Source organism: Podarcis tiliguerta (genome assembly GCF_965153285.1).
Source record: "Podarcis tiliguerta genome assembly, chromosome: 7".
NCBI lineage: Eukaryota > Metazoa > Chordata > Lepidosauria > Squamata > Lacertidae > Podarcis > Podarcis tiliguerta.
In genome coordinates, this window is record NC_139540.1 from 59,719,486 (window position 1) to 59,742,506 (window position 23,021).

Below are 23,021 nucleotides of genomic sequence, written 5' to 3' on the forward strand. Positions count from 1 at the left end.
CACACTGCTAATAGCTGTCAGAAACATAGGGCTGTAGCCAATGCTGGTAGATCCACTGAAGCATAACTAACTTAGGCACATTAATTTAAATGAGTCTAATCTTCCGTAGTTCTATGCAACCCTTATTCTTATTATTGAACATACATTTAGAACCAAAAGGTTGTTTGGACTTAAGATCCTCTTTTTAAAAAAGTGACTTGGGATCATTGTTTTGCTAAGTCAGAAGTATATTCCACATTTGTGTTTTTTTTTAAAAAAATACTGTAATATAAAAACACATGAATAAAAGTTCACAATGTAGGAATAAACTATAGGTAAGAATGTAAGGGACGTGGGTGGCGCTGTGATCTAAACCACAGAGCCTAGGGTTTGCCAATCAGAAGATCGGCAGTTCGAATCCCTGAGATGGGGTGAGCTCCCGTTGTTCAGTCTCAGCTCCTGCCCATCTAGCAGTTTGAAAGCATGTCAAAGTGCAAGTAGATAAATAGGTACTGCTCCGGTGGGAAGGTAAACGGCGTTTCCCTGCGCTGCTCTGGTTCGCCAGAAGCGGCTTAGTCATGCTGGCCACATGACCTGGAAGCTATCTGTGGACAAACGCTGACTCCCTTGGCCTATAGAGTGAGATGAGTGTGCAACCCCAGAGTCGTTCGCGACTGGACCTAATGGTCAGGAGTACCTTTACCTTTACCTTTTAGGAATGTATTATTATAGAAAATGACAAAAATAGAGAACTTGGCTGAACAATGCATATCACAAAGTTAGAGGTTAGGGTTGAATAAGTTGGAGCTGCAACAAAAAAGGGGTGATATGCTCCTGTTCATTGTTCAGTTCAGTAAGCCATGCTGCTCTGACCCTTGCATATCAGAAACTCATGGGGTCGAGGGAAACCAGTAGCTTCAGCACCATGGATAGCACCATGACTAGCAGCTATGGGCTCTTCCACACTTTGCCTGAGTCCAAGCAGTTTTCTGCTTGTATCGTTCTTTCTAGGCACAGATCTGAGGTGTTTTGTGTTTGTCCCACAGCTTTCCCCTGGAAAACACACCCTTTACCCCTGAATCAGAACGTCCGGCAATCTGTGAACAACCCGATTGTTGTCTGGTCCAATTTAGTGGTTGCAGGTGAACTGAGGCCTTATGAGTCTGTTCCTTAGATCCCCCTCTCGTAAGCTCCAACCCACCCCCAGTCTGAAGACTCTGGTTTCCAAAGGATGAAACCCCTAGCCTGAAAATATGAGCACTTCTTTGTCTTTCTGTGACCTCTCACCTGGCTTGCTCATTGATACCTTCTCCTTCTGCTACTGTTTTTGCTACTTAACTATTCAGCCTCACACCCAAATGTCAGACATAAAGGGAATGATAAAACGTTAATAACTTTATTTATAATGATTATATACCACTAAATGTATGTATACACACACACACATCTCTAAGAGGCTGAATTTGAAATAAGTATAGCATGGGAGAAGGATATGCATTTTTCTAGAATTTCTTAAATATGTAGTGCAGAAGCAGCTGATGTGATGCCCTCCAGATATTGTTAGACTCCAACATGCAGCAAACTTCAGAATGGTACCACATTGGCAAACCCTGCTGAGCTTACTGAAAATGGTGTGCTGTAGCTCATTTAGCATCCTCGACATTCTTGTTCCATTGCAAGAGAAGAGAAACACGGCGCTCTCTCTCTCATGCGCACACACACAAACTTACTTGTCTTAAGTCATAGGCAAGTTTGGTGAGGAAATTGGATGCCCTGTGCTCACTAAGTGGGTTGATTCTTTATCATTATTTTTGGGGGGAGAACAGAAATGAGAATCTCAAACATAATGGATCAGATTTGTTTGTCAATAACATAATTGAGGCACATCTGAAATGATAAATAGTCCTCTTGATTTAAGTAACTACAGTAAAGCCTGCACTCCCATAAAGACTTATATTTTTGTTTATTGCCACTCTGTCTTATTTCCAGAATATGGGGTAATGTTACTGATGCTTCGTTTTATCTATAAGTAAAGAGCACAATTCAGTCAGTCAATGTTAATCACTTCTGCCCAGTGGATTGTATATGCTTCATGACATTTCCCATCTCTGTGTGATGAATGGGGAAGCAGCCTTGTTACATAGAAGATTATAAACTACAAGGCAAATCCAAGTCCCACTTGAATTTGTTTTGTTTTCCTCCCAGTAGATGTGCACTGTCTATAGCAAGGACACAAAACTAAAGAAAACAAAATTTTAAAAAATGAAAAGGATGAAGGAACGGAAGGCCTGTGCAAGGAGGGGTATTTTCTTCCTGGTGTTTGGAATCTTTTTTTGTTTTTTTTTGTCAGTTTAAATGTAGGTGTAGCAGGGAAATAATGAACCCTTAATTGTTATTATTTTAATCACAATATTAACAAAACTACCTTAAAGTATGCATGGTGATTCTTGACTGGCAAAAAGATAGAGAGATGTGTCATGGGTCACAAAGTATACTACGGACACTGGCTGGTTGGTTCTTGAGACCCTCTGCCCTTTAAGGGGAACTGCTTTGAAATGGAGTTTTATGAGTCAGTTGTTGAAACTGCAGTGCCTTCCCATTGGAAGAAGGCAGTTGCATCATGTGACCAAACTGAAAACCACGAAGAAAATACTTGAGTATTCTATATAGGCACTCATGCACTGAGGTGTTGGAGGTCTCAGGGAAGGGGTAGAACCTCTGCTGAGGGACACATCATGCTCTTTCCTCGCCTCAGCTGCACAGCTTAATGAGCCACCCCCATTGTTTCTTGAGACGGACGGATGCCAACAGTTCATGCACTGGGGCCCCGAGTGGATTTCAGAAAAATGAAAGGTTGCAATATTTCCTCACCCAACAGGAGTGCTGCTGTTCAGCAGTCCAGTTATATCCAGCAACCCAGGATACTATAAGTTGCAAGGGACTTAAGCAGGTCATTCCTTGCCTTTCATGGTTTTTTGCATGCCCCTAGCAACTGATCCTCAACATTCTGTGTTCCTTCAAGGTCACAGAGCATGCTGAGTCCTTCCTCATCTGGCTGTTCTTTTTTGTGGGTTTTGTCTCCTATGGAGGTTCGTATTTGTGCCTATTTCAAGGATCACCAGAACAGCTGTTCCCTCTTGGTTGTTTTTTGGTGGCCCTGTTTTGGCTCCAATCTTGTCAACACTCAGCTACCCGAATTTGCTATTAGCGGGAACAATAATAATTTACATGTTTATTGTACAAAGCGTAGATTTCTGTTTGTGCTTTTCATCAGGAAGACCTGGGTTCAAATTCCCACTCCGCCATAAAGCAAGCCAGTGTTTCTCAGCCTAGCCTGCTTTACAAGAGGGGCTGTGAGGATAAATTAGGGAGGGGGAGAAGCATGTGTGCCGCTGTGAGCTCCTTGAAGGAAAGGCAGGATTAAAAGATAATAATAAAATAATGCGTAAGTTAAGAAACAAACAGTTAACTGATATGAAGCTTGAAATAGAGATCTTTTCCATTTCAACTCCCCCAGCATGCATTCTGATGCCAGCATCTGCGATGGATCTTACTTCCTCCCACGCTTCTGTAAAGGTTACATTGGAGAAAAAGTTACTACAAAGCAGGCAGTTCCTCAACACACTGGGTAATGTAGGTAGCATTAGATCTGCTCTACACAGGAGGAATAATGAGGTGGTAGGAGCCAGAGATGGTAGACTGTGCTGCAGCCATTCAGGCTAAAGGTGGGGAATGCTGTTTTTTAGTGCTGTTGCATGGGGAGGGGGGAAATCATCCTCACTTAAAAGAAATAAAAACAACCTAGCATCCCAGAAAGATTCTAAAGTTTGATCGCTGTTGGTTAGCCACTGTCACACTGCCACGAAGGGAATTAAAATACACAGAATTTGTTTACACTAATGTAAATGCATAGTTGTAAATTTAGAAATAACCAGTGCTTTTTACAGAAAAAAGGGGCAAGAATGCACATCCCTCAGAAGACCCACCCCAAAGGTATTTGGGTTGGAAGGGGGGTCTCCTCACCAGCCAGAGGCTTGTTGAGGTTGCTCAAATGAGACAAGAGGAGGCCTCAGCTTAGCAGCTGAACAAGACACCCCCTGCGCCTTTCCGGCTTGCGTGAGCCAGAGCTGGTTTTCCAGAACTCACAGCCAAGATGATCTCTGGCCTCTTCACAGCCTCAGCTTTTGTAGTTGGAGTCAGTCAGGGTCCCACCCTCCCAGGCCAGGCAGGAAAAGGCCTATAGAGCAGGGAGCAGGTCCTTCAGGATTTACAGCCAAGATGGAAACAGCATTCTGGGGCTTAGGGCTTGTGGAGGGAAGCAGCAGCAGAAAAAGCGAGGTTTCTCTCCATACCACACTGACATTCAAGGACCTACAATGTTTCTCTCCCCACCCCCAGTACAAAGAATGGATTTACACATCTCACAGGTAGGGTGTGATCCATTATCAACCCTACACAGGTACTATTTATATATGATGAAAAGTCTTTCTCCATGATGACTGAAAACAAGTATATCTTTTCTTCAGATTATTAGGCTGTTGTTGTTATTATTTATTAAATTTATAGTTGCATCTATTATGTGGTTACAGCACATCTCATGTTGACACGTTGACTGGGAGGGAACTTTATTCAGAAACAATATATCTGTGTTTGCACAGATAGCGTGAATCCACTTGCAATATAAAGCTTCCCTCAGGAAATTGTGAGAACTGCTGCAGATTTAACGTTGAACTACAATGAATAGCTTGCTATTGTTATAATTTCAATACAAATCTAGCCACTGGAGAATGCAGTTTTTCTTACGTTCATTCTGGTATCCTCATTATTGTATAGGCATAGTTGACATTCAGTAAAATAGAAATAAGTTTATGATATCCAGATTTGAACAACGTCTAGGGTAAGAAAGTTAATAGAGAAAGGCAAACAATGAATGGCTCATTTAGGCTGTTAGAAACAATTGGGGTGTGAGCATATCAACATAAAGCACTTTGTAACTTTCAGGGATTTCAATGACACATACTTAACACTCTAATTGAAAACAGTGACACCTAAAAGTGCATAATTTTAGTTGAATTGTGCCTCTGGAATGTAGCTGCCTCATTTACAATTCATTGGTGAAGTAATTGAACACCTTAGTTCAGCATGGGTGACGATCCTTATGAATATATATAGATTTACTGTTGTATTCATTACAAGAGAGTACCTCAGTTACTACGTATTATTGTTGTTAACATTTTTTTATCTCTCACCCTTCCTCCAATGAACATGGGCAGTTTAACATTTCTTCAACCCTTTTATCCTAGCAACAACCCTGTGAGGTGGCTTAGAAAAGTTGATTAGTCCAAGGTCACTCACTAAGCTTTGTTGTTGAATAGGGACTAGAATCCAGGTCTCTGTTGATGATTATTAATATGAAAGTATATCTGTGCATGTTTGCTAATGTTTGTTATTAAGGGGGAAATAATAATGAATTTAAAAAAAATAAAATGAATACTAATGATAAAATGTTTGTTATTTATAACAGATAATTATAATAGTTAGTTTCCATGTGTCATACTGTGTACATTTGACTTAGTTAACTTTTTCTGAGAGTTTACTGTCGTAATCTGCATTGTGAAATAGAAGCTACAAGATCTGGTGCTGCTCCAACATCTGTGCTTTAACAAGTCGGACAATGAATGTTTTTCTTCTACACATCTTATAGACCATGTGTCCTGTACATTATGATTGCAGCTGCTGCCTTGTTCACACAGAGAGAGTTGGAAAGAAGGTTGTATTTGGTTTCGGAAGACACCTGTTGCCTAGAAAACCCTCGCATACCTGAGTGACTAGGATAGTAATATGTGTGAAACTCGCAAGAAATCCTTAAATTATACATTGTCAAGGAACACATTTAGATTTCTTCACCGCGTTAATGCTAGAGTATATCAGCACAAATAGAAGTAAGCAAGGGCTACGTGTGAACTAGTTTTTGGAGGCTTTTGCAAGAATGCTGTTAAGAAAGACAAATATCTATAAGAAATGTCTGCTGCTGTGCCATGAGCATAAGAAGAACACTAGTATTCAGAAGCATACTGCCTCCATCTGTGGATGCAAAGCATAGCCATCAGAGTTCAAAGCCACTGAAAGCCCTATTTATCCTCAATGAATTTGTCTAATGAACCATCCAAGTTGGTGGCCCTCACTGCTGCTTGCAGGAGCAAATTCCATAGTTCAGCTATGCAATGTGTGAATAAGTCCTTTCTTTTGCCTGTTCTAAATCTTCCAACATTCAGCTTCATTGAATGTCCCTTTGATTATAGAATTGTAGAGTTGGAAGGGATCCTGAGGATCATCTAGTCCAACCCCTTCCAATGCAGGAATACGCAGCTGTCCCATACAGGGATTGAACCTACGACCTTGGCATTACCAGCACCATTCTCTAACCAACTGAGCTATCCACACAGTTTAAACGCAATTCACTGTATGTGGTCTGCTTACCTCCATTGTAAGGCCAGTTCTTAGGCATAATTGAGGCTGGTTTAGATGATTTACAGTGACTGCTGTTTTCATAAACAATTCTATAAACAGCAAGATCAATGTAATTGTTTATTGCTTTTATAAAGAGTAAAATCGGTAAAAATCCACAGTTCTAAATTAGTAACAAAGCTGCTAAAGTGTCGGAGAACATGGTCACAATTGATCTTGCTTCACTGTTGCTGCCATTATTTGGCAACTTCGTGATCCATCAGCAGAGCAGTCTGCTCACACGTGTGCCCATGTTGATCTGGCTGCATCCAAAGGCTGGACACATTGCTGACAGTTGAGTCAGGGCATGATGTCATTATCCCAGAAGAGAAAGGACTTTGTATCTGCACTTTTGTGAGGAGCATTTTCTGGCGTTTGAAAGTAACCGTTAGAGAGTGCAGTTTCCATTGTAGGGCCGTATACAATGAGGGGGGAAATAATGATGCAGAAGGTCTTTTGAAAGCCCACAAAAGAACATAATGTGAAGCAAAATGTTGCGATCGAGAAGAAAAATGGCTAATTCTTGGGGCTTGGTGTTGTTCAAGTGATGCTTCAATGGACCACATTGAATATTCTAAGGCAGATGTTGTGGAACTACAATGACTACTAGTTCTAGCAAGCATGATGGGAGTTTTTGTCCATGGCCAATGGCCAGGGTTGATGGGAGTTTTTGTTCAGTGACTCCTGGAGGCCCAAAGGTTCCCCCTATCTGCTCTAAGGGAATGGTTTTTAAATTTCTATGTTTTACAGTCTTCTATGATAGTCTCCATGAACCACTGTTAAAAGCATATAATTCCTGCTCCAGGTACAAAATAGGATAGAATAAAAAACCTTGTCCTTTGAGACTGTGTGGGAAATAATGGCAGTGTCCTTATTTACACACCTTGTTTTCTGTCGCTTGAGTGGCATCAGATGAGCCTGCATTATAGAGTAACCCACTGTGATCGCTACTCAAGCCTATGGGGTTGTCAGGTGGAATCTGCAGTATAAATGCATACTGGCATGTATACTGGCATGTGCCACAGCAGAGGGTAAAATATAGTCTTCAAAATGCCTCTTTTCCTTTTCCACATTCTATCAATTATTACTCCATGTTTCCTTAATTGCAAATACCCAGGAAGCCGTGAACTGGGATGGTACAGATGGCATGGAAGAAGCCATCATTCTCTGAAACATAGTTCTGCTATTTCAGACGGGCTTACTCATTGCATTCACCTGGTAATCCCGAAATGTTAAATCTGCACCTCCATCCATTGTGAGGCTCATACTAGCCTGCCTTACATGCTGCTGTAAGACTGACTATGTGAAGGGCTGCAAATAAAATTATAAAAATGAACAATGTGAAATTAGAGTAAAATAATAATAAATAATAATAATAATACCACAATAAGGATTTTGATAACTGGAATTAACAAATCAATTCAGATTTGGATAGCTTTATTTTTGAACCTATTAATGTCCTAAAAAAATAGTAATAATCACAAGTGAAAGTGTTTAGTGTTTACATATTTTAAATACTCGTAACTCGGTTTGTTGCCCTTTTTCCAGGCAGAAATGATCCGCGCAGCTTTCCAAGCACAGAGAGCATATCTACTGTTGACCTCACAGTATCAAGAACCTCAGGAGGTACGAGAAATGTGGGAGAGGTGGCTTTTTTTAGTTGGGTGACACTGAATAAATGCTTTGTTGACCTTTCCAAACTTTTCTGATCATTCACACCAATCATTTATGAGTGCTGTGCAGGTGTCATGGGCATGTGACCTGTTTGTAATTAACACAAAATAGGCAAACCACCCCTGGGCTCCTTTAGAAGGAAAGTCAGGACAGTAATGGAATAATTGAAAAGGAAAAAAGAAAACTTGCCACAAATAACCAAAATGCGTTTGCTTTGACATATCCTGAACTCAAGGACATAGAGCAAAGGTTGTTTGGGGTCGTATACAAATATATCAGTGTAGTTGTCAACTGTAGCATTCATATGGTAACCCTAGCTTCCTAGAGTATTACCATTGCTATTTGTCTAGAAAAAGAGGTGCTTGAACTCACCATGAACACTTCCCTTGTTCTCTTTTTATGGCAATGGTGCCCACCTGAGAGGTGCCAGCTATGAGTTCCAGCGAGTTTTGGCTGGAAAAAAAGCCCTGGGTATTACAGCAACCTGATGTGCACAGAATGGTCCAGAAGAGAGAAGAAAAGAGGCTCCCCTATAAATTTGTTTGCGGTGTCATCTGTGTTTGCCTCTGCTTATAACCTAAAACTATGCAGTCAGTGTGAAATCCAAACAGGAAAGCCCAACCATTAGTTTACTAGAACTCACAGAGCAGAGAAAAGCGAATGAAGGTGACAGCATCTCAGTGCTGCAGAAAAGCGAGTAATTGTGTCATTCTGCTGTCTAGACGGTTTGCTTTAGTAATGTAAAGCTGTGAATGAGCTGGCTAGCTGTGATCACAGCATAGTAGCTTTGCAGATATTCAGAAACAGCATTGTAGAGACTGAGGGGATTTGCCGAGTTCCTGCCGGGTTGGATATGGGGATGTCTTATTTTAAAAGAGGAAATACTGGTGGGGGGGATGTCTGTCCTCTGCTTTAAGAAGCAAGTGAACTCAGGAACAAAATGGAAAGGGTATTGCTGAAACTTCTTTATACTATGATCAACACAAAAGGGCAGGCAAAAAATATGGTATCTGGGATTTCCCCCCCCCCCCTTATTTCATTGGGTCACAAATTTTAGGGATTTATTCAGTATCTGTACCTAGCAAATCACAACCAAGTGTGCCTCCAGTGCAATTTAGATTTGCTTTCAGCAGTTAAGTTTACATTTTATTCCTTCTTGAAGCACTTTTCTTTCTGTATATGCAAAAATAGCAAGAGCAGAGAAGATCGTTCCAGCTGGCATGCCAATCCTACATCAACTACAATAAATTACTTAGCAGGGTGAATGTTATGTTACTTTTTATGGTCATGTTCTATATTTGTATGTGAAGTGGAAATGATCACATGACAAAAGCACCCTCTGATATTAGAGCTTATGTATACCAGCTAGTGGCTGCTGCCTGCAGAATCACCTTTTAGAAAGCCGTGATTGTTTCTGAAACTCATTTCAGTTATTTGGAATTCATTTCTGATTTCTTCATATCAAAGATTAAAATGGCAAAGTACTGTAAGTTGTACTTTAAAGTCAGGAAATAAGAGTGGAGAGTTGCATATATAAAGCATTTTGGGAGCTTTTCTAACTAATTAAGATAATGCGAGATTACTGCTAGAATCCAGACTCCTCTACAAGTTAAAGCATTTTGTAACATAGTTGTACATGCATGGATTTCAGGTTTGCCACTGATTCCAGTTTTCTGAAAATCTGTCAATGAAGCTGTTTTAATTCTGACCCTTGAAACTTACCTTTGGGACCCAAAATATTATTTTTCAAAACAGTAGTAGAAATATGTGCAATATGTTGAGAATAATACCATGAAGCTGCACCCAGACATGTTTTCCCTCCCCACCACTGCAGAATCTGATTTTCCACATATAGGAGTGTTGTGCCAGTTTCAAGTAGCAAGCAGTAAGAACTCTGGTTCAAGTTGCCTAATTGGATTCAAAGCAGATTAATGTTATATTCATCACAGCACATATTATAAAAATGTAGCTTGAGACATGTTACTGCATAACTTCCCTTTTACTGTTTTCTATTGCACTAACCCTAATAGAGCATTGGTAGCTTGAATGCTGGTCAGATGTAATAAGTTTATAAGAAGGATAACCCATGTGATGCCTCTTGGATGTTGTGGACTGTCACTCTCATTAATCCCAAGCCAGCATGGTCTACCCTAGAGTAGAAGAAGAATGTAAGGGTTGAGGGAGCCCCTTTCCTCCTGCCTCCCCAATTACAGTATAGTGGCTTCCAATAATCCTATACAAGTCTGTTGAATTGTGAATATAGGCTGTAGAGCATTATAAGCAACCTCTGATCAATTCCTATTATCATATTATTTTAAAAAACGCAAATGCGAATCCTAAAACTAGCTTCTAGAAGTATCTGCACAGGGAGAAGTTGGCTCCTTGCCAAGCAGTGCAACTACAGATAGTAAGATTAGTAACAGATGTTGCTGAAAATACAAATGGTGTTTTAAAAACCCCTCATTTAAAAATGTGTTGTTCATAGCTGTCAATAGCTCAGCTGGTCTGACGCTGAAATTCTGTAGACTGACATACCTGTCATTAATACACAGATTCTATATTCAAAACTCAGGATTCTCAATACAGAACAAACCTAAATCACAATGAAGTGTGTTTGTTGTGTTCATAGTCCATAGAAGTGGCACACTGCAAAAAGAAAAAGAAAAAAGGAATCAGAACAAATCCTACTACTTTAAACTATATGTTATGAATTATTATTATTATTAATTACCTGCCCTTCACCCAAAGGGTGAGTTACAAAAGCATAATATTAAAAACAATTAAAATCACCAAAATAAGGTAGGTCCCAATATATACATACCTCAAGCCAGGGTAAAGAGCAGCATTTGCCAGGAGATCATATAACTGTAGAGTTGTAAGGGACCCTGAGGGTCATCTAGTCAAACCCCTCAACGCAGGAATCTTTTGTCCAACATGGGGCCCAAACCCACAACCCTGAGATTAGGAGTCAAATGCTCTACTGACTGAGCTATCCAGGAATCCTGTATAATGAAGGCTGCAAGTGCAGGGAGTTGCATGATTTAAAGTCTGCCATAGACTTATGCAATCAGCCATCTGATTGGAAATAAATCTCAGTAAAAAAAATATGATCTAGATTTGGCCTGTGTGATTCAGGATGAAAGTTTCTCACTCAAGAATGTGTAAGTGCAACGTTATTTTCTGCTATGGAATTTCCTCTGATATTTATTCTGTGTCCTTACCCTCACTGCTAGACACTCTCTGCTCCAGGTTTGTCCAAGGCTTCAGTGCTCAAATCTGAATGAAACATAAGGCAAACTAAACAAAACAAGTTTCAACAGGTACACAAGAGGCAAGAGTACATGGTTAAGCACTAGTTAAACTGTTGACTCAGCAAATGACACCTTGCCTGCACCTTCCTTTTGAAGTAAGGGGTGGCACCACTATTTGCACAGTGAGTGTCCTGCACCCTAGGACCGGACCTTCCTTTGAACAGGCTGGCTACACAAGGCTCGTTTGCATAGCTGCTGTCACCATCACGTCCTTGGAGATGGGGGTGGCATCAGAGCTGGGTTAGCTCCAGACTTGTTCTCCATTGTCTCCCCCAAAGTGGAAGGCTCCTCAGGGCCAAGAGGTAGCACCATGGCTGGAAATATTGGACTAGGGTTGTCTGGATGCTCCTCCATGAATTTGAAGCAAGCCTAAGTGCAGCAGCAATGGCACTTAAATCTTTATTAGAAAGCTGCAGAACAGCTAGAGCCAAGAAGTGCCTGAGAAATGTGCAGCCTGGCCAAGCCACAGGCAATAGTGGAACCTCTGAACCCAGAGACCATTCGCCAGTGACCCACCTTGACAACTTGGGCTGGCTGTACAACTTTCTGACTCCTCTGCAGATCCGGTGTGCTCCTGTTCTGTCAGCAGTAATAACACTTCTTCTTTTTCTTTTTAATATTGCAGAGTGAAGTGACCATTCTTTTAAAACCAATATCAGACAAGATCCAGGAAATTCAGACATTCAGGGAGAGAAACCGAGGAAGTAAAATGTTTAATCATCTGTCAGCAGTCAGTGAAAGCATTCCAGCTCTTGGGTGGATAACTGTGGTGAGTTTTGAATTTTATATTTTTCTTTTTTTAAAAAAATCATTATTTTTGCCCAGCTAATGTCAAATTCAAGTTGCATCTTCTCCCCCTCCCTGTGTTTCAGAATCTTCATGCTTACATTCTAAAGTGCAGGGAAGTTTTGCCTTTTGATTTTACATCCTCTCACTCTTTGTCTTTCTCTTTCTCCGCTCTTGCATCATTTATGTGATGGTCCTCTACCTTTCCTTAGTCTCCTAAGCCAGGGCCTTATGTCAAGGAGATGAATGATGCTGCTACCTTTTATACGAACAGGGTATTAAAAGACTACAAGCATAGGTAAGTTACTAAAAAAAAATTTTTGGCTACATTTCTCTGGGGAACCAGTTTTATCAAGTTCTAAAGAATATTGTATTATTTTGTATCTATTACAAAAAGTATTTGAGAAATATGTGTTGTCTCCCAAAATCACAGATTGGATTTGGGCAGACTTAACTAGATTTGTCCATCCTGGAGGTGGGGTGGGATTTCAGTTTTGTATCTCTTTGCTTTTTGGTAATTGTTAATATACTGGAAATCAATAAAACTATATTTATGTTAAAGAAAGAAAGATGTGTTGTGTACAACATAACCAATATTGTGTTCTAAATTTAGCAATGCAATAACTTCAGATAGAGCCACTTAAAAATGTGTATTTATTCACATCATTTCACAAATGTCAATTCCGCTCTTAGGAGCTGTAAAAGAGCAGAACAGTGCTTAACGAGCAAGCTGCTACCTAAGGCAGGCTTCCTCAACCTCGGCCCTCCAGATGTTTTGAGACTACAGTTCCCAGCATTCCTGACCACTGTTCCTGCTAGCTAGGGATCATGGGAGTTGTAGGCCAAAGATATCTGGAGGGTCGAGGCTGAGGAAGCCTGACCTAAGGTGTATTGCAAGAATGCAGGAAGTCTTCAGAGAGATGCTTATACAGTAATTCTGTATTATTTTACTGTCCTAACTCAGCTGAAGATTTCATAGCCTCCAGGCCTTTTTTTCAATGGCTGGACCCTCCTTTGGTCCTAGCTACGCTGGCGGATCCCTGACGCTCTAGCTATGTTACATTGGTATATTCACCCAGCACAAAAGCCGAAGGAGAAAAAGCCAATGACAAGGATTCATGCATGATGATGGGGACGTGTTCCAAGCAGATGCCGCAGTCTCTGCTTTAACTCACCACTAGTAATGTTACATGTGCCTGTGAAACTAATGCAGCCACATTCCAGCCAGGAAGAGTGAGGAGGCTGGAGGAAAAATAAATATGCCAGTTCCACAACTAGTGTATTTTCCTTCCCTTGTCAGGAATATGTATGGGGAACAGGCTCGCTCAACCTGCCTCCCAAACTCTCCCTTCACCACTGTTGAAGAACTGATGGTAGGGGACTGGTGGCTGTTGAGCTTTCCACAGCTGCAGCAAGGAGACATCTGATGGTGGACCTCCTTTTCTGCTGGAATACCTCCTTCCTTGCAGCATCTGCAATATCCTGTTGGGCCTGTGATCCCAGGGATTGAAGGGTTGCCCTCCCCCCAAATAAATGTTTAATGCATGCACAAGTATTTTCCATTATGTTACAGTGATTTGCGCCATGTCGATTGGGTGAAGTCATTCTTGAATATCTGGGCAGAACTTCAAGCATACATCAAAGAGTATCACACCACTGGGCTCACATGGAGTAAAACTGTAAGTGCTTCATTAGAATTTCCTTCCGATGCAAGAAAAGTCAAGTAATACTTATTCTCTCTTACCCTGGATTCATTGTTCCCTCTGATCCTTGGAAATGGCTAATTGAGGATATTATATTACAGAAATTTACTGTGAGGAAAAAGAAGCTCCCAGTGAATGTACCATTACTTGCCCTCCCTCTTAAATGGGTAATGTAAGACCTGATAATGCTGGCAGCTGAATTCAGGAATCTGTGTCAACCCTAAGCTCAGTGATAAAGACCACATTCATGTCACACTTGTTAAAGTCAAGGGCTCTCTACGTGCTGCTGTAGAATGCAGACATGTTTAATGAAATAGAAAGTTTGCATTGAAGGACAGACGACGCGATTATTGTCGCATGCACTTTGGCCCCTGAGGCGTAAGACAGTACAGTCAAATTTCGGTTGTTGAACGTAATCTGTTCCGGAAGCCCGTTCAGCTTCCGAAATGTTCGACAACCGAGGCGTGGCTTCCGATTGGTTGCAAGAGGAAGCCGTGTCGGATGTTTGGCTTCTGAAAAAGTCCGAAAACTGGAGCATTTACTTCCGTTTGGGAGCTGAAACATTCCAAAATGGAGGCGTTTGGGAGCCGAGGTTTGACTGTAATGGCAAGGAGTAATGGCCGTGTACCTGAATTCCTGGCAGTGGAGTCACTTACTGGGAGGGGTGAAGGCAAGGGGATGTTAGTGCTGAGTAATCACACCAGTGAGAGCAGCAGATTGGCTCCACCAGTGTTCCTGAACAGCTCTGACATCGCTGCCCCCTCAGCTGTCCACCTCCCCCGTTAAGTGACTCTGCTTCCAGATCAGGTGTGTGGCAGTTCCTGGCATAAGACATCCAGATGTAAGCAAAGCGACTGGATGTGGTAGGTTGAAAACATCTCTTACGGGGGCGCAATTAGTGCCAGCACCGTTCGTTAAGAGTTTGGGTGTAATCTTCGACACCTCCCTTTCCATGGAGGCGCAGATTGCAGCTACAACAAAGGCGGCATTTTTCCATCTCCTCCAAGCTAAGCAGTTGGCTCCTTACCTCTCTCGCCCTGACCTAGCCACTGTGATCCACGCGACGGTCACCTCCAGACTGGATTATTGTAACTCGCTCTACGTGGGGCTGCCCTTGAGACTGACCCAGAAACTCCAGCGTGTGCAGAATGCTGCAGTGAGACTCCTTATGGGGTCTTCGCTGCGAGATCACATTCACCCGGTGCTATACCAGCTGCACTGGCTCCCGGTGGAGTACAGGATCAGGTTTAAGGTGCTGGTTTTAACCTTTAAAGCCCTATACAGCCTAGGACCCTCGTACCTACGGGACCGCCTCTCCTGGTATGCCCCACAGAGAAACTTACGGTCTTCAAATAAAAACATCTTGAAGGTCCCAGGCCACAGAGAAGTTAGGCTGGCCTCAACTAGAGCCAGGGCTTTTTTGGCCGTGGCTCCGATCTGATGGAACACTCTGTCACAAGAGACCAGGGCCCTGCGGGACTTGACATCTTTCCGCAGGGCCTGCAAGACAGAACTGTTCCACCAGGCCTTTGGCCAGGGCACAGCCTGACTACCTCCCTCGGCAATCTTCGCAGAGCTCTGGCCCAATGGTTGCCAGTGGCTTGAATTAATTAATTTTATAATGAATGATTTTAGAGTGTTGTTTGTGCTGTACTTTTGTACTGTTTTATTGTTGTTAGCCGCCCTGAGCCTGGCTTCGGCTGGGGAGGGCGGGATATAAATAAATTTTTTAATTATTATTATTATAAGAGTTAATTTTCAGGAACTTGGTTAGTTCTATGTGGCCTCATCCAGATCCTTTGTTTCTTCTTGTCTTCTGCGTGGTGCCAAATTGTAGTGAATATTTAGCATTTAGCAAGAAGCAGGTTCACCATCTAGAGCTGTAAGAAATGCCAGGTGTTTTAGTTCAGTGCAATTTACTCATCATCATAACTTGCCTTCTAAATGAAAGATGTCAAGACTTACGGCTTTTTAGCCATATCAGCTCACCACTAACAGGCAAAAATTTGTAATGAAAGAACTCTTTTAGAAAGTGGGAAGGAACTGTATCTCAATAATTATATTTATTTTAGTAGGGTAACGCCACAATTATGAGAAAGTCAGCATGTGAAAACAGCACTATATTCTTCCCTCCTGTGCTATAGAAACTGTCATGGGTGGTAGAGTTAATCACCAGACCAAAAATTGGCTCGCTAAACTAAATAGTGTGGCTAAATGTAACCCACACTGATGTACAGACAGCATGGCAAATCCACAACAGGTGATAAATGGCACTAATCTTTTTTTTCTTCTTAGATGGCTTCAGACAAACAGATAAACAGCCAAAGTGGATTAGATTTTTCTATAGAGGCAGCAATCATCAGCTGTTTCACCTTGTAACTAGCATATCATTGGGCAGCAGGAATGCTGGCAGACAGGTGGTCTAAATGTTGTAGTTAGGAGGGACAACGCTAGTATACATTTACAGAAGAAACACCTTAACAAAAGATTTATGTCTCCTCGTCATAGTCCACCTGTTCCTCTAGGCTGTTACATGATATTTTGAGCTTCACAATCCTCATCTTTGTCTGTGTGTGTATGTGTGAAGAGGACAATATGGAGCTCTGTAATCATATTAAGCATGTAGCTAGGATTATAAGAGTTTGTAGTGCTTGTAGCTTTTTATTAGGAGAATGAAAATTTCCCCTTTGAGACTCCCAGTAATTGGTTTCCTGGAGGGGGGTGGATTTTCAGTTCATTTATGTCATTGCTCACACCACCTGTCCCCCTCGTTCACAACTCAAATGTCTGTAGGCTGATTAGGCACACATCCACAAAATTAAATTAACTATCGTTAGCATTTGAAACATAATGGTGAAATTTGACCTGTGCTTGCCAGAGTTATGTTTTGAAGTTCAAATGCTCCATTTTTGTTCAGACTGTCTTTTAAAAGATAAATGTTAATGGGAAAGAATAAGGTGTTGTTATATGTATTATTGAATAGCAGCAGCAATGTACAGTTGAAAGAATAAGGTGTTGTTATATGTATTATTGAATAGCAGCAGCAATGTACAGTTTTCTGCTATGCGGTAGGTCTTTGATACCTTGTTTTACAGAAGGAAACTGAATCTCATAGTGTGGCCACCCAGAATTACTCCACGCCTAACCTGGGATCTGAACTTGAGCTGAAGTCCAGTTATTATCTACTGGACCACACACTGATTGGTTGAAAGGTGGAGTCATGAATGTAGGCATAAGGAACTTTTTTACAATTGAGTGAGGTAAACAGTAGTGGTATATGGACTCTTCTTTCTAACACCTATATCCCATTTCCGAGCTTGGTTCTTCAAATGCCACTGACTGAAGATGAAAATTAGGAGGTCAAACAACTGATGAGCAAAGAAAGTGAATGTGCATTTTACTTTAACTACCAGGGGGAGTCAATAGCAGTAGAAATATGTATGCAGGAGCCACCCCAAATTTTCTGTGTCCAGGGCAGCTGTCTTCCAGCTCTATCTGGTACACGGGGTGAGGCCCTACCTGCCCACAGACTGTCTCACCAGAGTGGTGCATGCTCTAGTTATCTCCCGTTTGAACTACTCCAATGCGCTCTACGTGGGGCTACCTTTGAAGGTGACCCAAAAACTGCAACTAATCCAGAATGCAGCAGCTAGACAGGTGACTGGGAATGGCTGCCGAGACCATATAACACCGGTCCTGAAAGACCTACATTGGCTCCCAGTACATTTCCAAGCACAATTCAAAGTGTTGGTGCTGACCTTTAAAGCCCTAAACAGCCCCGGCCCAGTATACCTGTAGGAGCATCTCCACCCCCATCATTCTGCCCAGACATTGAAGTCCAGCGCCGAGGGTCTTCCAGTGGTTCCCCTTACTGCGAGAAGTGAGGTTACAGGGAACCAGGCAGAGGGCCTTCTCAGTAGTGTCACCTGCCCTGTGGAACGCCATCCCATCAGATGTCAAGGAAATAAACGACTATCTGACTTTTAGACGACATCTGAAGGCAGCCCTGTTTAGGGACGTTTTTAATGTTTAATGTTCTATTGTGCTTTTAATTCTGTTGGGAGCCGCCCAGAGTGACTGGGGAAACCCAGCCAGATGGGCAGGGTATAAATAATAAATTGTTGTTGTTACTATTATTATTATTTATTGCTCAATCTTTATCTCAAAGGAGTTGACAAGGATGGGCCATAGTTTGGTGGTACAGCATCTGCTTTGCATGCGGATGACCCCAGGTTTAGTCCTTGGCATCTCCAGCTGCCTGGGAGAGGCCCTGTTTGAAACTCAGGAGAGCCACTGCCAGTTTGTGTTGTTGGCATCCGTCCATCTCGGGAGACAAAGGAGGAGTGTGCCTTTGGGGGTGAAGTCAAACCATTGGACAGTTTCAGCACCTGCTGTGGCTGTAGAGTTCCGCCAGTTTGTGTAGACCAGTATTTCCCAAACTCGGGTCTCCAGCTGTTTTTGAACTACAGTTCCCATCATCTCTGACCACTGGTCCTGCCAGCTAGGGAAGATGGGTGTTGTGGTCCAAAAACAGCTGGAGACCCAAGTTTGGGAAACAATGGTGTAGACCATACTAAATGGGCCAGTGCTCAGACTTGGCATAAGGCAGCTTCCTATGTTTGTCTAAGTTCAATAAAAGCCAGGGCCTCTGATCAACATCTTCCCTGTCCCCGACACACACACTTACCTTGGCCTCCAGTGTGTGGAGTCTGAAGCACCTGCCAGTGGAATGACACCAGTGTGGTTTCCTGTACCTGCACAAAACCCAGGTGGTGTCTGTCCAAGTGTGGGCACTCACAACTCCCACTTGCCAGAGGGCAAGGTAGTCATCATTGATCAGAGTTCCTGCAGGAATATCTCTCCCCTGTGTTATGTTGATCTCCAGTGGAAGGAGATGGAAGTTGAGGAGCAAAACCATAATCCTTAGAAAGCTTCATTTTGTATCTCCTGCAAATGTTAGGAACTTGGCCAACTTCATTCCCAGGGCAGGAGCTGGTAGCTCCCACACCCTCATCAACGCAGGATTTATTACCAATTACAGTAAGGCTAGTCTAGTATCTTTTCTACATAAATATTCCTCAGAAAACTAATGATACATTTGACATTAAAATACAATGTGCTTCCCTTCAAAAGCAAGTCTTTTTTGCATGCTTTTATAATCCGTAATCCTGATTCCCTTTATGTTTTTTGGAATTACTTTCAAACAATTCCACGGTTGGCAACAAATGTGTCTTATTTGCAAGTGAGATCAACCACCAACAGATACTTTGGCACAAATACTTTCGTATGTTACTTAACCAAACTATATGCTATAAGGGGCAGCAATGAGAGAGCAGCTGTTGCTAAGGAAGGCAGCTGACATAAACCTAGAAGACAGACGTCGTGACCATTTGTGCTAGTTAAATAGCTGTTTAAATGCCTTTTTATAAGGATACATTGTTATTAACATCTGCTCACACTTAATCTAAAGAATGGCTTGGAACAGAAAGCACCTGCTGGGTTAAGAGAAGGATGGACTTTTGAGAAACTGTAACACATCTTTCTTGTACAAGGTCCTAAGCTGAAGTCTGTGGATTCACAGTCCTGCAGCTCCCTCATGCAGGCACTGCTCAAATAGATGAGATTTTGTGAGGAAACAAAGGGGCTGGGACTGTTACTAAGCCCCAGCGTGGGCCACTGTGGCCAAAGAGGTTACTTGGGCATAACTGCTCCCTCACAGACAGTGCTCCTTCCAGAACCAGGAGGTAGAGAGGGAAGGCTGAGGCAGTGATAAGGTCAGCATAAAGCAAACACACTAGTTTGTCTCTCTTGGTGTATTTGCACTGTGCCAACCTCCCTGCTTCCTTGCCCCTCCTGGTAAGCAGCAGTGATGCAACTGGCTGAAGGTGACTGAGCACTGCCACCTCACTCAGCCATCTGCTGCTCCCATTACCCCATTGCTAGGAGGACAAAAAGCAGATGGGCTGGTTTTCAAAGCAGAGAAGAAAGGGCAAACCTGGATATGAAAGAGTTTTAAAGTCCCTCTTTGCCTCACCTTCCAGGTCTTCTGTTTTAGACTAGCCTCCACAGTTTCATTTTGTAAATGGGCCCAGACTGCACATGTGGGGTGGTGGTTTGAAAGCACCCACGTCAAAGCTCCCTATATAGAGGAAACCCACAATTTACGCTGGCTTTACTTATGCAAGCGCAACCTTGTGTAGACGGGATAAATAAGTAAATGGAGAGTCAGGGAAACCCACCATTCCCTGCTCTCCATTTATTTATTTCCTGAGCACCAGCAGATTCTCCTTGCTTGACAGACTTTGGGAAGGCGGCACAAGGACTCTGGAACACTGCCAGAGGCCCCTCACTGCCTTCCCAAAGCGGGGTGACCAAGGCACTGGGCTTCGGGAAGGAGGTACGCATACCCCTGGAACTGAATCCTTGCATAAGTGGCAGGCCTACTGTATAGCAATTTAACATACTGGGAAGATGTGATAGCTCAGGAGTCATTTCGAGCATGAAGTTTGATGCTGCATGGACCAGATTTACATAGGAATTTGTCAGTCTGTTCAAGTGTGGCTCCTCAACAGGACCCATGCTAATGGAGGTAACTTACAACTATTTCACTGGCAGGCAAAAGCCAACGGGCAGTAAAAGGAACTAGTCATACCTTGAACCCGCAATGCCTTGGTACTCGGACGTTTTGGCTCCCGAACACCGCAAACCCGGAAGTGAGTGTTCCGGTTTGTGAACGTTCTTTGGAACCCAAATGTCCAAAGGGGCTTCCACGACTTCCGATTGGCTGCAGGAGCTTCCTGCAGCCAATCAGAAGCCGTGCTTTGGTTTCTGAACATTTTGGAAGTCGAACAGATTCTGTTTGACTTCCAAGGTATAACTGTACAAGAAAAATACAAGAGAAAAAGCACACAATATTAACAGGAGGTGCTGCGAGTTACATTGCTGATTAACAGCCTGATGGTGTTTGTTTAAACTCCACAGACTTCAGTGATACATACTGTTAAATAAGAATCCGTAGGGTTGCACCTAACTTTTTTTATTCTAATATTACATTACATCTTGTCAGTCATTGGGATGGTATAATAAGTGACCCTCATTATCAGGTCGATTTTTTTTACCACTAATCTTTCTTTCCATAACATTTGGTGTAAGTTCACATATCATGCATGGTTTAGCTGAAAGTGCATGTCCTGGAACAAGCCTTGGAAGATTAATAGAAAATTCCACATCAGAGTTGTTAATTGTAAAGACGACTAATCAGTTTAGGAATATGAATAATACAATTTGGTTCCCTGGAAGAATCTTTTTTATTCATTTATGTATTGTATATTATTTGATGTAATACAGGTTGTAGCTTGTCTTTATGTTTTTCCTGAAACTATTTTGTGATGGCCAATGGTCGTAAGCAACAAAGGAGACAGAATTCCAAAATTGCATAAATCTAAACAGTTTATTTTTTTACAGGCATCCAAACCTATTATTTGTTTTCTAACTGTGACCACCTTGAACCTTTCATATAATCACTGTATTCTAGGTTGTTGTTGTTTTATAATCATGCATTCCACAATGAAATTATGGGATCAGTGCATAGTCCATCATACCAAAAGTATAGTGCAGAAGAGTTTCTCATGATTTGTGGCACCATTTGTTTATATAGTTCCAGACGCCTTTTAAAATTTTCCTTATAGGGTCCAATCGCATCAGCAGCATCTGGGCTGTCTACTCTAGCAAGCAACCAGGGTCCTCCTCCACCGCCACCTCCTCCACCTCCTCCACCACCAGGGCCTCCTCCTGTCTTTGATACAGAAAATGCAAAAGATGATGCAACTGCAACCCGCTCAGCCTTATTTGCCCAGCTGAACCAGGGAGAAACAATTACCAAAGGTGCCAAGAAAATAATACATTTGAAATTAGATAGTCATTATCTTTTTGTTCCTTCAAGAAACAAAACACCAAGCAAGCTTTCATTAACTGCCATGCGTCTTTCTCTAGGGCATAGAGCCACTGGTCAAGGAAGCGCAAAATGACATCCTGATTGCTTTCAGGACCCTGTGTACACAAAAGTACATCATTTAGAAACCTGATAGCACTCTTGTAACATTAATTTGCTGTCAGTTGATTCCGGAGTCTCTTTTGATGTTGCACGCCTTTGCATTTTGAGAAACATTAAGTGTTGTGCTCTTAATCAGACATAAAGCTCTCAGTTGGTAGAGCACGAGGCGCTCCATTTCAGGGTTGTGGGTTCGAGCCCCACATTGGGCAAAGGTTTCCTGCATTGAGGGGGCTGGGCTATATGACTTGTGGTCCCTTCCAGCTCTGTGACTCCATGATACTCTATAAATAGAATCAGGCATAATGCTTTTCTGCAGGCAAAGTTGCATTAAAATGCAAGTGCCTGTTGATTTATCGAACACAACACAACAGCAAATGTTGGGCCACCATATCAACCAATCTGACGAAGGCGATGCTTTTAGGTGCACGAAGCTGCTATTTTTGTACAGCTGCTTGTGGTTTTCTTAGGGCTTCGCCATGTCTCTGATGACCTGAAGACTCATAAGAATCCCAGTCTTCGGGCTCAGGGAACACCGATTCGATCTCCTACAAAAAGCCATGCACCAAATCTGACTACTCCCAAGCCTCCCCAGCAGAGCCACTGTCCTGTGTTGGAACTTGAAGGAAAGAAATGGAGAGTGGTAAGTTCAGCTCACCTATAAATGACCTTTACTAGAGTAAACTGACCTGGTTTACTGAACTTTCTCTGGAGTAAACAGTGTGCAAAAGGTGTACAGTCGTACCTCAGAAGTCGAACGGAATCCGTTCGGAAACCAAAGTGTGGCTGAAAATAATTATGCAGTCTTTGGGAAGAATCCTCAGAATTGCTTATTTGCAAATATTGTTAGAAAGTTGGGTGTGATATTAACAAATCTGCAGAACAAATATTGCTTCTAATCTAAAAGTCAAACAAAGGCTGCACTTTCAGTGCCGTTCCCTTGATGACGGGCATGTTTGACTTCTTATAACTGCAGGTAGTTTTCTCTTTAAAAATATTTAAATTTCACCC

General features: G+C 42.2%; 1 protein-coding gene across 3 annotated transcripts in view; it reads left to right on the forward strand.

The window, feature by feature from the left end:
- CAP2 (cyclase associated actin cytoskeleton regulatory protein 2) overlaps positions 1-23,021 on the forward strand; it is a 39,503-nt gene that overhangs the window by 11,445 nt on the left and 5,037 nt on the right. For 2 of the 3 annotated variants that reach the window (XM_083449535.1, XM_083449536.1), the window contains 6 exons: positions 8,035-8,112; positions 12,097-12,240; positions 12,470-12,555; positions 13,831-13,936; positions 21,649-21,844; positions 22,481-22,653. In XM_083449535.1, coding sequence (XP_083305661.1) covers positions 8,035-8,112; positions 12,097-12,240; positions 12,470-12,555; positions 13,831-13,936; positions 21,649-21,844; positions 22,481-22,653 — 783 coding nt within the window. Of the gene's footprint in view, positions 1-5,717; positions 5,922-8,034; positions 8,113-12,096; positions 12,241-12,469; positions 12,556-13,830; positions 13,937-21,648; positions 21,845-22,480; positions 22,654-23,021 lie in introns of those variants that run through there. The other variant, XM_083449537.1, reaches the window with a different exon arrangement.